Source organism: Lepidochelys kempii, chromosome 27 (genome assembly GCF_965140265.1).
Source record: "Lepidochelys kempii isolate rLepKem1 chromosome 27, rLepKem1.hap2, whole genome shotgun sequence".
In the NCBI taxonomy this organism is placed as follows: domain Eukaryota; kingdom Metazoa; phylum Chordata; order Testudines; family Cheloniidae; genus Lepidochelys; species Lepidochelys kempii.
Window position 1 is genome coordinate 15,704,082 of NC_133282.1, and position 15,954 is coordinate 15,720,035.

A 15,954-nucleotide genomic window follows, 5' to 3' on the forward strand; every position below is an offset into this window, starting at 1 on the left:
GCTAGCAAGTAGTTTGAGAGGGCAGAGCCTGTGTGTGTGGGGACCAGGAGTCGGGCCTGCTCAGACACAGGATGGGGCTGTTGCACACACATTTTTCACCCTGTGGAGCCAGTGGAGTATGAAAGCAAAGCTAAGCCCTGGCCCTGCAGGATCCACACAGACAGAGCCTTGCACAGGCATGGAGCCCTAGTAGGATTGCCCCCATCAATACAACTGAAGAAGCAGGGATTAAGAGTAACCCCTCCCTCCCCCCCAAACACACACACACACACACACACACACACACACACAATCCCGTGGGTGCAAAGGCCTGAGTGGTTCAAACTCCTCCCCAAAACCCTATGTGCTCTGTCACTTGTACCCTGAGAAAGGGAGCAGGTGACTCACACCTAACGCACTGCTGACTTGCTTTGGGAGCTAGGACTGCAATGCTTAGCAACCCTCTGGTTAAACAGGAGGAAAAACCATTCTTAAAAGGAACGTGCATTCACTTCCAGGGACAGCCCTGCCCCTTCACCTGGCACATCTCAGTCATTCTGGCACACGAAGGATAGGACGAGTGGGGAGGTGGCACAGCTTTCCTCAAGCCCATCTGGTGGCCCCCTAGGTTTAGATTTGTGAAAAACATCTGGTCCTTATGGTGCTGATGAAAACCTGCGGAAGATGATGCAATGCTGTCCCCAGCAAGAAGCATCTTTCAGAAAGGTGAGAACTACTCACCCACAGAGCCTCAATACACTGAGGACTCTGAACGCTAACTATGACATCTCACATTCAAAGAGCCCCTCTCATCCAGCTGGGGAATGAAAATGTACCAAGGGAACCCAGATTTCTTTAACTAGATACCTGCTTGTGTCCCCTTATCCGCCTTCCACAGTCAAGTGAGAGAGCAGCAGTGTGGTGTGATGAAACATTAACGGACCAGACATATTTCACTTGCCATAGTTAAGGCTGGAATTTTCAGAAACATCAATAAAAGATGGGACACAATTCCCACTGCATTTGGAAATTAGGAACTTAACTCCTACATGCTTGTGTAAAGAAGCCCTTATCAATCCTAAATACCAGGGACACTCAGCACTAGAATCTCATCTTAAATAGGTTGGTTTTTCTCCCCTTTCTGAACCACCTTTTGTCATTGTTTAGCTACAGACAAATCCAAACCTGACTACATACAGCTATGGACTCCGGAGGAAAGCTGGCAGGGAATGAAATATTAATGAACCTATTTTTGTGGTCTGTCGCTTTCACTCCATTTCTTGTGAAAACCTCACTTGAGGTTTGCATGTTCTCTTCTTTTATGGTCTTTAACTAGAGGGGTTCCAAAGTCCTGTGAATTATAATTTTAGGATGCTTTGAGTAGGCAACACACACACTTATCAACAAGGATGGGGGGGGGGTCCCCCACCCCCAAGGTTTGGTACTATGAAAGGAGGATAAACCATGGAAGAAGGGAAGATCCTTCTCAGCTTCATCACAATGGGAGAACGGTGTCATTGAGGCTAACATGTTAGTGACATGCAGCTGTTGCCAAATATATTAACACTTGGTCCTTTAGTAATGAGTCTTCCACCCAAGGATCTCAAAGCACTTTACATCGTAAGCCTCAACATCCCAGATTAGGTCAGTATCATCCCCATTTTACAGATGGGGAAAACGGAGCAGTGACTTGTCCAAAGTCACACTGTGCATCAGTGGCAGAGCCAGGAGTAGAACAAACTCCCAGATTCCAAGTGCCACACACTGGAAAAAAGAAAGTGAGCCCTTTACTTGAAAAATGATGAAATTCAACAAACAGCATTAGCCAAGCAGCAATACCAAGGACTGAGGATCAGTCAGGACAAGTAATCGTTCCCCAAAACAATTAAGATCCTCTTTAGATTGTGGTAATGGTGGGATTTCAAAAGTGCTCAGTGGTGGCCTAACTCTGCTCCTGTAGAAGTCAATGTTGAAAACCCCAGCCTAAGTGTATAAGAAACAGAATAGATTAAAGAGCCTTTGTCAGACGATCCGTAGCTATTTGCTGTGTGACCTCAAAAGGCAGTATTTGTGGGCACTCCTTTGCATTACCACAACGCCACCTCGGTGTTAGTCAGGACTCCGGCATATCACACAGACGAAAAAAAAGGACAATTTAGCTACATATATATATTTTACTTTTAGTTAATTGGCAATATTATATCCACACTTAGTGTCCAGGAGAGGGAAAGCACAGATTACAATATCATTAAAATAATATTTTACAGCTCTCTCTCTAATATATATAATTAAGGGAGTGTATGACAAGGTTCTATCTTGTGTGTCCAATAAGTTAGTCTAATGGACATGATGCATCCAACAAAGTTTAAAAATACTTAAAGAAACCTCTCCAACACATACAACTTTAAGAGAATAGTACACTCAACCAATCCAAAACTGCAGCTATTCGGACTGGATCAAGATAAGAGGCAGTTGCGGGGGAGAAAGAGAAAGGAACTATAAGACAAGATCATCAGCCCAATCCTGAATGCTAAAAAGCAAACAATAAAACAAAATGTCTTCTCAACACAATTAAAACTATTTCTTTAAGTTCAATTAAAATTACGAGCCTCACAGCCAAAAATAAAAAGATACTGAACCACCCTCCTGAAGAATTGAAAGCCAGGTCAGGGCTACGCTACAAAGTTATGCCAGCGTAGCTATGTTGGGAGGAGCGTGCAAAAATTAAAACCCCTTAGCTGGCACAGCTATGCCAGCAAAGTCCCTAGCGTAAATGCAACTATGCTGACAGAAGAGTGCTTCCGTCAGCATAGCTCATGTCGTTTGGGGAAGTGGTGTTACTATGCAGGTGGAATTCCTCCTTCTGTTGGCATCTGTGGTGTTTAGATTATACTAATGGGCTATGCCATTATAGGCTCTGTCGTGCAGACATGGCCTTAGTTCAGGAATCCGGTCAGCTGCAGGAATCCACAAAGGTTAAAGGTTTTAGTGTGGCAGGAACGGCCTCAATGGGAAAGGAGGATTGTAGGAGGTGATGGTGCAAGAGGGATTGTCATGGTGAAAGCTAAGTAGTCTCCAAGACCCCGTCTGTCCTGGCCTTACAGCCAATCTAAGCATCATGCCTCAATGCATGGGTAGCCAAGCTAACAACATCTGGACAGACTGGATGGGGCCAAGACCAATCAACAGCCGCCACATACTAGTCTTGCTAGGCAATGGTGCAGATGGGTCCTAGGAGAGGAACAGCCTCCATGTGGCTGGGGAGGGATAATATACATCTGAGGGGACATGAAGGAGATTGTCTCAGTGGGGGCAGTAAACGGAGGGGTGAAGGAGCAGCAGAGGCGGGTTGGTGAAGCCAGAAATTTCACGTACCTTGGCTGTTTCTTTAAAAAATCACTGCCCAAGTAAAAACAAAACCAGAAGGTAAATGTGGTGTGGAAACACATTCGGTGGCCGCAAGGACATGGCAACATGTGCTAACCTTTTCCTCCCCTGCCTGCTGGGAGGCGGGGAAGAAGCAAGAGGAGAATAATGCCCTGTCGCAATGACAGTCCCTCCACTGTGGAATCCAGAGGTACAAGGCCATGTTCCCTGCAGCTGTAAACAAGAAGGGAGCAGAACTTATCTGAGGGGGAGTGTAAACGAGACGAGAAGCATTTAAAAAACCCAGCAGACTTCCCTGGAGATGTGGCATTATGCTGAGGAATCCACTCTATACCCGGGCTACTCCAATTGCCAGCAACTGTGCAATTACCTGCAATTATGTGGGTTTTGGCACGTAACCCAGGGAAAGGTTATCCTCAAAGATGGAAACGAAGGGCTAAGAATGCAAGATACCGGATTTTTGAACATGGACTGTGAAAATTTTGGCCTGAAGCTTTGAAAGATAAAAGTATGTTTTTGGTACCTGTCTGGAAAGCCCTTAAGAGGGTAGGGCATGGGGTTGAGAAGCCCAGCGCTAAGGAGTAGGACTGTGACTCCCGGTGCCCGTGAGTTTTCTGATTAACTCTGCAGTATTGTTGGTAAAGCAGCACAAAGAGAAAGATCTGCAGTTTGGTCAAGTTGGGTGGATGCCCCTCAAAAAAAACCCAAAACACTAAGCCACACACTGTGTGGACAAAGGATCACAGGTCAGTTCAACCCTCAGCTCTGCCCACCCCCACTAATAGGACACTGTAGTGAAGAACCTTGTCATACTGGTCTCCCCTGCACCCCCCCCCCAAAACACAACACCATGGGCCAGCCATGAACAACACATTCGATTAAAATAAAAAAAAGGAAAAAGGAAGAATACAATGATGTTTAGAAAATAGGAATTTTGTTTAGGTTTTTTTTTTTTATTTTAAATATTCATTGTGACAGCATGCTACGCCTTTCCCTCCCACCCCTTTCAGGAGCAGTTCTACAATCATGATTGAAAGTACTGCTGTCTTTTTTTTTTTTTTTTTTTAAATTAAAAAAAGCCTCTTATTTTTGGTTGTGTTCGAGCTCCTCACAGCACCTCTACTGGAGGACCTCAAATTCCATTAGTCCAGAGGTTCTCTCGGTCTTCATTTACTTTACCTTCTTGTCTGTTCTGAAGGTCGCCCCCACTTCCCCTCCCAAAAGTGCATGGACTGGGGCAGTTTGACAACCACTGCACCAGCCCATGGACAACTCACGGCTGCTGCATGTTGAAAAGACAGATACAGGTTACACAGAGGAATTAATACATGGTTCAACCTACACCACTATCATTGTGGATCACGTGGATTTCCATGGAATCACCCCCAGCAATTTAGGCTGCGTGTGGGGATTTTTGGTGGGTGGGTAAAGAGGGAGCCAATAAGTAAATGCAACAGTCAATGGCCTGATACATCTTTAAGACCAGCACTGACAGTCGCTGGAGATGACACTAAGTGAAAGAAGTCTAGTGTCCTTCAATTTAGCTCACATATTTGGCACAAGTAGAAGTCTTCAAATCAGATTAGATATTCAGCACGGGTTTGTTCCTTGCTGAACCTCTAAGAAGTTCCACTACTTCCCACCACTTCCCCCTCAAAAACCTCCACATCCCTAAAGGATGATCCCTTCATCTCAATACATGATACCTCCTGTATTCATCAGGTCAAACAATGGTGCTCAAGTCTAATACCACCTCCGCATCAGCAGCACTTAGGCTGAGACATAACCCTGCCGCTGGTGCCTAGCAATCCCATATATCTGATTGATGGCTAACCAAGACAAAGCAGGAATGCACCTGGGACCTATTCTAGAATTCCAAAAGCCAGAGCTTGTCCAAAACACTAAACTGTTGAAGTTCTTGCCCTACAAAGGCATTCTTCTGATACGACCAAACTTGGAAAGTGGTTGTTTATTGTATTTATAAATACAAAACATAAGGAAGAGACCATTTAAAAGAGATTCTTGACATAAATGGACTCTGTCAAGTAGTTTGGGATGCCAAACTGTTACCCTGTTTAAGAAAACACTTTGGATTCTAAATTCTTAAATTCCGCCCCCAGCCCAACAATCCATTGCCAAGAAATTAAACAGCCCCTCTGTAGTTTGACTTACAAACCCACTGTTTTTTTTTCCTCTTGCCCCACCAGAAATTAACTAAAAGATTACTTCCAGAGCTGTGCTAACACTGACTGCTTCTGGTGCCCAAATTGACATACATCTGACTTGCTCAGGAGGTCAATAAGTTGCAACATAAACCCGTAGCCAGACTCCTTCCGACACACTGAAATCAAGGGAAAGTAGCAAGTTTGGCAAATGGAATTTGAGCTCTGCTGTTGAGGGGAAAGATTATCTCAGCTTCTAAAGAGGGCTTAATGAATACAACAGATATAAAAATTAAAATCTGTGCGGGAAACAACTGTCAGTATCCTTTTAAACAGTGCATACTGGGTTTCTTCTACATGCCTTTCCAGCAGATTCACAACATCTTGCAGATTCACAAAAACATACTGATGGATTGGTGAAATGAATTGTAGATGAAGGAATATAGCTTATACAGTGCTAAAAAATGACCCTTTTAATTGCCTGAATTACTCAGGTGGTGATGAGATCCCTGGGTAGGTAACACACTGCCCTCCACACAAATGTGCAGGGAAAAAAACAAACCCTCAGAGCTCTGAAATCTATTACTAGTACTTTAGAAAACCATCTCTTCTTCCCTGTCTCCTGTAATTCTTCTCCATAAAGGTGGAGTGCCGTTTCCTCAGTCTTGGACAATTATGATGATTAAGCATGCTCATTCCTCTGTGTGTCAGTCAGTCGGGAACAATTCACATAACATGTGCTCTCTCTTCTATCCCAGAGTGCTGACAGCAGGAAAAGAGCAATTCCTTACACATGATCGCTCCTTCCAGGAACCTGCTATAGTCTGACCAAGTTCAGCCCCATTAAGCCCGCAATGCCAGCGCATCTGTTAGCATCTTTTGTGCTGGCCAATCTGGACTCCTGATATCAAGGAATCAAATGATTACATGTAGGCTAGCTCAGGTTCTCTACATTCCCTTGAAGCAGCAGGGTTAAGCTTGCCTGAATCACTCAAAACACAGCTGCTACACAGATTAACCATGTCAGTGTGCTAGAACATACCCTTTTTGAAAGTTGGGAGGAACTGGAAGCATGGTATATCCTTATGGCATAGAAGAAGCTCCCATTTCACTCAAATGGATGCTTCTCCAGGACAAGACACTTACCTGTGGAAAATGCAAACGTCAACAAAGTTGCTGAGAGTTCACAAACTCAATACACGACAATGTGTCCATAATCAGTGATAGATTTTCAGGTCTTCGGTCCCTCCTGCTTCAAACAATGAATCATTTCTTGATGAGGGCAACAAGCAGCGATTCAATTCTGATTTTTGGGGGGGGGGGGGGGGGGGGAGGTGGGACTGTAGAATGTAGCTGTGTCCCCTATATTGTGAGCTATATTCTCTTTGCTGGGGTAAAACTTGAAATGCAAAAGAGTTGAGACCCAAATATTGGTAAAAATGGGCAAATAAGCCCAGGAGATCCTAGCCTGAACTCCACTCTCTCTTTTATTTAAGATCTTTCCATCAGACAGGCAGTTTCAGACGCAGCCTTCTAATGGTAAAAAGTGTCTTATTTTTATTGATAAATAACTTATGTTCAATAATCTCAAAAATTACTAAATTAGAAATCTGTAAAAAAATGAGCAGTTGGGTGGGGTAAAAACCTGAGCCCGACATTACAGATTTCAAGCTATATCATCACAACAATCTAGGAAGCCTCTGAGCTGAATGCTATGAAACACAGAAGAAACTGATGAACCTTCAATGTGAGCATGCTCAGTGTGTTAGCATGGAAACAAGGAAGTACCGAAGCACAGTAAATCATGTCTCACAATGGCTGCTGTTTTCATTCCCTTACTGAAGAACGGAAAACAAAACCTCTTTTTTGTTTTGGACAGTGGGTGCAAGAATAAAGCATGTTCATTTCTCTCCCTCCCCCAGCTTTGAAGGATTTTGGTGCCATTCCAACACTTAAAAAAAAAAAAAAAAAAAAGACAAAAACCAGCAGCAGCCGTTTTGGGTTTGCACAACCCCTTCCCCAATAGTTTCTTCTGAGCATGCCCAGTAGGAATGGTTCAGAATTATATCAATCCACCTACAGCAAAAGACAACACAGATCCAGCTCCCATGTCACAGAGTTCATCAGTTGCTGGAACAGGTGGTGCGTGTGTACACGCGTGTGTATGGGTGGCTACAGGGGCCCGGTGCCACAGCCCTTTTCACTGGCCCTTGCAAATGACACTGGGATCACTTTCGCTGAAGATACAGGTGTCCACTGTAATTCTAGAAGTGTAATTAAATACTCAGTTTGCAAGGATGACCAATTCCAATGTCATAGGATGATGCAACATCTGCAGAAGCGCTGTCTGCTGCCCCCTACTGATGGAGGTGGAGTCACAGGAGCGAAGTAGGCATGGACTTTAATATTGGGTAAATGGGTCTGAAAAGATAAACACAGTATTTAAAGAAAGAACAGCTATGGTAGTGCAATACGCAGTCATGCACAGGCGAGCAACTGAAAAGAGCGTGAGACATTGAGGGGCCTGGTATTTTTCTGAGCTTGGCCACCTAAATAAAAGCATCTTTCCTCTTTCACAAAAATGGCAAGCCTTTTACAGATCTGAGCGGAGGGTTGGAATTTTATCTTCCTGGACCGTTACCAAGTTCTTTTTCTCATCTACAATTTCCCTTTCCTGCCTAGTGAGGGTGGCCTGGAAACCTCTCCTACTCCAGCAGAGTTCACCAAAACCACATGTCCTCACCCAAAAAAATCCTTATTGGATGAGCTATGGCGAGGTAGTGATGGCCTTAAATAATAGTTTTTGGCCCTTCTTTGGTCTAAGATGCTATTCTTTACTTATGCCAAGCTATTAACGTTAAATTATATCATGAAATAAACAGTCAAACTTTGCAAAGTTGCATAGTGACTTGGGGACACATTGTAGATTACCGAATTATTTGAATTAGCCAGTAGGTTAAAAAACAAGTTGTAAAGGGTAAGGCATCAAGAGATGTTAGTTTCGTGTATTCCCCAATTGCAAGAGATTAGATTGAGTTAGTTACTAGCACATGGGGAAGAATCAATATGAAGTGCTCTGTCATATACTTCATCAGATTACTTAATATGAGCTGTTGATCTAACACCGGCTCAAGTTATTTCTTTGCTGAGAAGTGAGGCGAGACTCTCAGGTTTTGAGGGAGCATCATCAGGTTTGTGAATCTGCGAAGTAAGCATTAGCAAGCTGGCTTCTCCTGTACTCCTTTTTAGTTCTATTCATCTGGAACTGGAACCGGATCCTACACAGAAGGAAGGGAGCATTCCTTCCCCATCAGCTAGTGCTTACTGTCATCAGCCTTCTCTTGAATGAAACAGCTATCATTTTCACAGATGATGGCATTACCCTTGTAGCACTCTCAGGCATCTTAAGGACTTGGTATAGATTATAGTGAGTCCGGATCCTCACAATCACCCTCTCCCCATCCAGCCATTTAATAACGTGTAAGCAAAAGTCTTAGGTTTTTGGTTTTTTACCCTGAGTCTCTTGATTCCTGCCCGTGTGATCTGTTGACAGTCATAAAGTTCTATCCTCTCCAGGCTATGGCAACTCTTCAGGTGTTCCAAGGAGGCATCTGTGATCAAAGGGCAGTTGTCCAGCTCGATCACTTCCAGTCGGTCATGTGCACAGGCGCCATTCCCCAAGTGACGAATCCCATCATCTGTGATCAACTCGCAGTGTGACAAACTCTGCAGCCAAACAGAGATGGTTAGTGGTCTCTGGAAACACTACTGTACAACCATCAAGAATACCAGGCTAGGACGCTTTCTGGAGAGATGACAGGATGAACGGAGATAAAGTCCTAGAAGAACAAAACACACCCCAGCAAATCTGCCATGTCAAAGTTCTGGGCAAGTCTGCAGTTGTCCCTTGACACTGGAGGGGGTTGTGAGCTGTGAACTCTGGTTATCAGAGTCCCTGTGCCTCTCTCTAACTAGCCAAGACCTCTGTAGACCACAGGGGAAGTTCATATAATGTAGAAGGGAGCCAGTCAAGTTATAGAATCATAGAAATGCTGGGATGGAAGGGACCTCAGCTCCCTGCACTGAGGCAGGACCAAAAATACCTAGACCATCCCTGACATGTGTTTTTCCAGCCTATTCTTAAAAGCTTCTCATGACTGAGATTACACAACTTCCTTTGGTAACTTATTCCAGTGTTTAACTGTCCTTGGAGTTAGAAAGTTATTCCTAGTATCTAACCTAAATCTCCTTTGCTGCAGGTTAAGCCCATTGCTTTTTGTTCTTCCTTCAGCAGACATGGAGAACAACTGATTCCTGTCCTCTTTACAACAGCCCTTAACGTATTTGAAAACTGTTATCAGGTGTGTCTCCCCTCTTCCCCCCGTCCCCCATCTCTAAAGATGCCAAGGGGTTGTTGTTTTTTTTAAGCCTTTCTTCATAGGTCAGCTTTTCTAAACTTCGGATCATTTTGTTGTCCTCCTCTGGACTCTCCAATTTGTCCACGTCTTTCTCAAAGTTTGGTGCCCAAAACTGGACACACAGCTGAGCCCTCACCAGGGCAGAGCAGGGTGGAAAAAATTACCTCCCTTGTCTTACATACGACACGCCTGTTAATACATTCCAGAATGAAATCATGGGAGGTGAAGAGCCTCCAACAGACGGAAGAGCAGCCATGTAATGTCAAAAAAAAAGACAAGACAACTATAAAGTTTACCTGATCTTCAATACTACAGTATTATACAGTACCCCAGACACAGCGGTAATACTCTTTTGAGCTGTAGGCACTGGAACTATAAGGAGGACAGACTTTCCCATCATTTGTGGGCTGCCCCTATTTTTAAATATTCTAGTATGTGAAACTAAACTGTGCAGGGAGCTGGGAGACTTCACCATTCCACCACTGTGAGTGATGTCAGTCCATCCCCAGAGCATCTGCATAGTTCATGCATCATTTACTTTGCTGAGGAACTAGGAACAAGAGCTGGTGCACAGATCGCTGTGGAGGAGAATGCACTGGGTGAGTGCTCCAGAGACAGAAACTGTGCAGCTAAAACAACGAAGCACTGTGGAGACAGAGAAACACCCGAAGTTACAGGAATTTCCTGCCCAAAGGGTGCAAGGAAGCACAGCAGGCATGCCTGAACACTTCAGATCTAAAATGCCATCAGTGACAGAACTGCCATTTTAAGGCACAGGGCAGGTGGAGTGGAAGCTGTTTTAGTGAGAGCTCCCTTCCCTAGTGGCCTCTGCTGTCCCTCCCCTCACACAGAAGGAACATGCTGTTTAGAAGTGAGAACATTTGCTTTGTAGTCCCCTCACCTCAGGTTGAAGCAGACACTCCCACTGAATATGAAGTCTAACTTGCAAGGACTACTCCAGGACATGGAGGCTTGTCAAAGCTGGATTCAATAGGTTACAGGCCAGAAGCATTCATGCTCCAAATGAGTGAAGAGAACTCATTTGAACTCCTCCATCCCTACCCCAGTTCTTTTTATTTAGGGCCATCACTTATGCCCTTTATTCTATGAATACATCCTTGTAGGACTGTAGCTAAGGCTGTTAAATGCTAACCCACAAGTCAAAACTTCCTGTATGAGAGCAATAATGCACATTTCACACATGGAGTAAGATTCAGATTCAGAGGTGATGACTGCTATTAAACTGTCTTTCAACAACAACGGCTTCTGAAGCATAGTGTGAAGAAAGGAAACGAGGGTGGTTGCAGCTTTCCATCTCAAGTACTTATCTGGCCCCCATCACTGCAGTATTTGAACTGCCTCAAAATCTTAATACATTGCTCTTCACAGCACCTGCATGAGGCAGGGTAGTGCTGCTACCCCCATTGTACAGATGGAGAATGGAGGCACAGAGAGGATAAGTGACTTGCTCAAGGTCACACAACAAGTCTGTGGTGGAGCAGGGACTTTAACTGAGCTCTTCCAAACCGTGGGCTCATCTCTGTTCTCCCTCCCAGGACAGACTGATAGCCCAGCCACTGAATGAATTATATAGACTTCTACGATCTAGGGCTGTAACTAAAGCAATTAAACCATGTGCCAAGATAATTACTTTCCAAATTATATAAAGTCTGAACAGATTAACGCACTCATAGATCAAAAGTATTGCTTTAAAAACAAATAAAAATCCAAATGCATATATATTATTATTATTAATATTTCTGTGGGGAAGTTGGTAAAACTTCTCAACTTAATCCCGGATCACGCCCTATTGCTTTCGGACCACGCCCTATTGCTTTCAGGCCACAACGTGTGAAATCACTGAAACAGCCTTCAAAATAGCAGACAACTGCAATGCAGTAATGAGATGGGGGAGAATTTCTTTTTGGATCATACGATGTGTGATCAGAGCTGTGGAACCAGAATGGAGCTGTAAACTCACAGAATGGAAGAGAGGATAAAATGCCACTGGAAAAGGAAAGGTATCTGAAGGGTTTTGGCAGGGAAACAGAACATGAAAGCTAATTACAACAGTGCACTTTGATATCCATAGGACTGACTTAGCTGGGACTGCATTCTAGTCTCACAGGTCACAGTTCCATATTCAAGACAAAAAGGGGCTGCAGACTACTGCATGTTATACAAACTAGATACAACCATCACATGCCTGGCAGATTGCAGAGGCAATCCTCAATTGGGAAAAATCTGGAGGCTCCCATTTTATGAAGTGAGAACACAAAAAACTTTTGCCCAAACACTTACCAACACCTGAAGCCGCGGACAGTGTATGGAAAGCTGGATTAATGTACTATCTGTTATCTGGAAGAGACACAAAGCCCTTTAAGACTGAAATCTTTGTACAGCAATTTCTTCCCAACCAAAACTTGACCCCAAGTTAGAATCTTAAATATTCACCATTTTTCTCCCCCATTGGAAACAGCAATCACTATCTCGAACATTTCCAGAACTGGTCTGTATCTGGACCACATTTCAGCCAAAGGTTCCTATTCATTCTTTAGAAGGTGATCGGAAAGGATTTTTAAGAAGTTGGGTCTGCGTTTTTTGTTTCCTTACGATGCGTAGTTTAAAAGGGTTTTTTAAAGTTTTTCTTCTTTTCTTGTTCTTCCCATTTGAAACATAAGGAATGTCTGGTCTTCCCAGGTTTTGCTGGAGTGAGCAGAACACTTACAGATACATTTGTCCAAAATGTTCATTTATCACTGAAGTTAAACAGGCATTAACAGCCTGCTAAAAAACCCCTTCTGCTCTAAACTGCTCAGATTTCAGTCTCCGGCTCCTGAAGTGTCCTCACTTCACTCTTTTTCAGTCCTCAGAGTATGTATACACTGCAATAAAAGACCTGTAAGCACAGCCTCAGCTGGCCTGGGTCAACCGACTGGGTCTTGCAGGGCTAAAAATTATAGTGTGGATGTTTGGGCTTGGGCTGGACTCTGGGCTCTGAACGTTTCCCCCTCAGGAGGTCTCAGAGCTTGGGGGCCAGCCCAAGCCTGAGCGTCTACATTGCAATTTTTAGCCCCGTAAGCCGGAGTCAATTGACCCGAGTCTCAGTGCCCCAGGTTTTTTACTGCAATTTAGACGTATCCTTCTAGGCTAAACAAGACATGAAGTTCTAATCTAAGAAACATGCAACCCTGACTCCCCTTGCCCTTAAAAAAAAAAAAGCAAAAAAAAAGCACAATACAACTTTTCAGGTTGTCTTTGTACAAAGCAACAAGACTGGACACAGCTTTAAATCACTTCCTGTCTGGACTACTTTAATTTCCTTTTCTATGGCCTTCCTAAATCCCTAGTGCAGAATGTTGGGGCCAGTCTGTTTTCTCACTGCAGGAGGTGAAACCCTATTAACTTCATGGTCTTCCTATCCATTTCTAATGGAAAACTGCTCTGCCCTTATGGTATTCAGTCTCTTCAAGGGCTTCCTTATTTCATACCCACTTAACACAATATTTCACTTTACCTTTAAATCTTACATTAATCTTTTCACTCTTATGACATATTTGCTAAAGGACAGTGTTCAGTCACATATGAAGGGCATTCTAAAAAAAAACCCATTGAATGAGTCTGTGGCACCGAGTTATTAAGGAAGTCAGATAACAGACTCAAAGGCTGGTGAAGAATTATAGCCCACTGACTTCTTGGGAGATTTTTGGTTGGAGGGCACCTCATCTTTATTTCTAGTTATTTCCCTCCACCTTCATATACAAGGTCACAGTTGTTAAATACTTCAGCTGCAGTAACATTTAATATTTGGAGATTACCTTTACTGATCTCTATCAGTTTATGGACCAGAGAGCTTTCAATTTAATGGCAGCAAAGATCTCACCCTGGGGCTTGTAGTTCTTGCAGTTGCCAGGTTTTTCAAAGGTGCCTAGATTTGCAGAACTATACATGGTCTTTAGGAGACAAGCACACAGTCTAGATTTGACAGGATCTTTAGATTTTAAGATTTTCAATATTCTTTCAATACAATTCTCTGTTGAAAACTGGAATAGAGGTGATCAAACATATACAAGTAATTCATCTTGTCCAAACTTATCTCCTTTTCTTGATCAGGATTCTGGAACAAGTTGTTTTCATTTTAAAAAATGAATTTGGGATTCTGTGCTCTGATCATTTAGGTGTTGTTAAAACCTAGACACATTTGTCACAGACCATGTTTCCACACTGCTGTGACTTCCTACATGAAACCACCATAGTCAGAAAGCTGGGCTCTTACCTGAACACACTCTTCCAGGTCCATTTTTTCAAGCTCATGACAGTTCTACATAGTACAGGCAGGAAATAAAAGCACACAAGCAAATTAGACACACCCAGTCAGTACTTGTAAAATTATTGGATCCCTCCTTTCTCAACACAAATGAAGTGTGTTTGAAAAGAAAGTCTTCTTTCCAAAGCTGGTCATGACTACAGATAGTTTGTTGCTCCCTGGAGGACAATGCTACTAAAAACAAGCATAATACTGAATATCTATCAAGCCTGCCCATTTAAAGACATTTATAAAATATCTACTAATTTGTTTATCTTTTTTTTAAATGTACAGAAAGGAAAAGGGGGTTAACTCAGTGTTACTCATAAGGAGTACAGGTTGAGTTGTCTGATGCATGAAATTGTACAGGGATTTGTATCCCGCTAACTGTTGTTAATTTCATTGACTTTAGATGCATATTACATTCAATTGGAAGTTGGGTGGCTAAATACAATGTTGAAAATTTAAGGAACAACGAACAATGTAGAGATCTACTTAGCCCTCTCATTTCCACGCAACTTTTAAACCAAAAAGAGATGTTTTAGAAAATATAATTTCATGGGAAACGACTACTGTTACGCTGAGCTCTCAGGAAACAGAGATGCACCATGTACAAAGTGGAATGCAGCACTTACCTTAGCCAGAGTGGTAAAGCCCACATCCGTTAGCTGTGAACACCTTGCAACTTCTAATATTCTGTACAGAAAGAATTAAGAACGTACTAACCATGCGGTAATCATTTTGCTTTAGCGCCCTGTTTTATTGGGAGCAGGGCAGGGCGAGACTAAGTCAAGGCAGTACTCTGAGAGGATTATTTCCATGGAGTATTATACTCGAGCACATTTGAATGGAGGTCCCCCTCCACTCCATTTGATAATCTCACCATGATTTAATGTATTACATGGCATAGTATTTCATGATGATGCTCAGGTCATGTAAGAATAAGTACTTAATGCCATAACATACTGATTTAAAGTTTTCTAGATAGCAAATTGCTCATTCCCAGTTCAGATGACTGCCGAAAATTCTTTGCTTCAGCTACTGCAGTTTCATGGTGCCTCCCCCTTTTCCCTCAAGTTTTACTCCTGAATGCTATAATGCTGCAGGGGAGAGCATTATTTCCATTTCTAAAAATTTAAGATCAGGACCTCCCTTAAATGGGAGAGACACTTTGGTTTATTTCAGAGTAGCATGGCATTTTATGCAGTTGATCTGCAGGCAGAGTTGAACATAAATATGGGATCCAATTGGAATCACAGCATCTTTATCTTCCTCTTTCAAAGTTAGAACCGCATATCTATGAAAACTGAAACATGTAGCCATAATCTTTTACTTTATTTTTGAGTTTATTGTAGAAATTCCATTTCTATTCTGGATGCCACTTATTTTAGCAGGGCACACAGCTGTAACAGATGCCAGATAATACTATTCTTTTCTTTTCTCTACCATGTCATTTTCCCAATTATGCTGTAAAATCTTTAAAGAGATGGCACCTTAAGCCCATTCTCTGTCTGAAATAGTGAAAATTAACAAAAAACGCCACTATCTTTTGCTTCACCTGCTCCAAAACTATCCTCAACACGCATTAATAACTAGGTATTGAGGCAGGGAATAACGCAGTTTAAACCTCGTTTCCAGTTCTTAACACAAAAAAGCTGTGGACTAATTTCAGTTGTTTTAATCAAAAATAAGGTAATACACT

General features: G+C 42.8%; 1 protein-coding gene across 12 annotated transcripts in view; it reads right to left on the reverse strand.

The window, feature by feature from the left end:
• Nucleotides 1-6,590: 6,590 nt before the first annotated feature.
• FBXL20 (F-box and leucine rich repeat protein 20) overlaps nucleotides 6,591-15,954 on the reverse strand; it is a 69,947-nt gene continuing 60,583 nt past the window's right edge. For 8 of the 12 annotated variants that reach the window (XM_073325968.1, XM_073325969.1, XM_073325966.1 and 5 more), the window contains 5 exons: nucleotides 14,888-14,948; nucleotides 14,223-14,267; nucleotides 12,248-12,304; nucleotides 9,042-9,254; nucleotides 6,591-7,949 (listed from right to left, as the gene is read on the reverse strand). In XM_073325968.1, the coding sequence (XP_073182069.1) occupies nucleotides 7,842-7,949; nucleotides 9,042-9,254; nucleotides 12,248-12,304; nucleotides 14,223-14,267; nucleotides 14,888-14,948 (484 nt within the window). In that variant the 3' untranslated portion in view covers nucleotides 6,591-7,841. Of the gene's footprint in view, nucleotides 7,950-9,041; nucleotides 9,368-12,247; nucleotides 12,653-14,222; nucleotides 14,268-14,887; nucleotides 14,949-15,954 lie in introns of those variants that run through there. The other 4 variants (XM_073325967.1, XM_073325974.1, XR_012156388.1 and 1 more) reach the window with 4 other exon arrangements.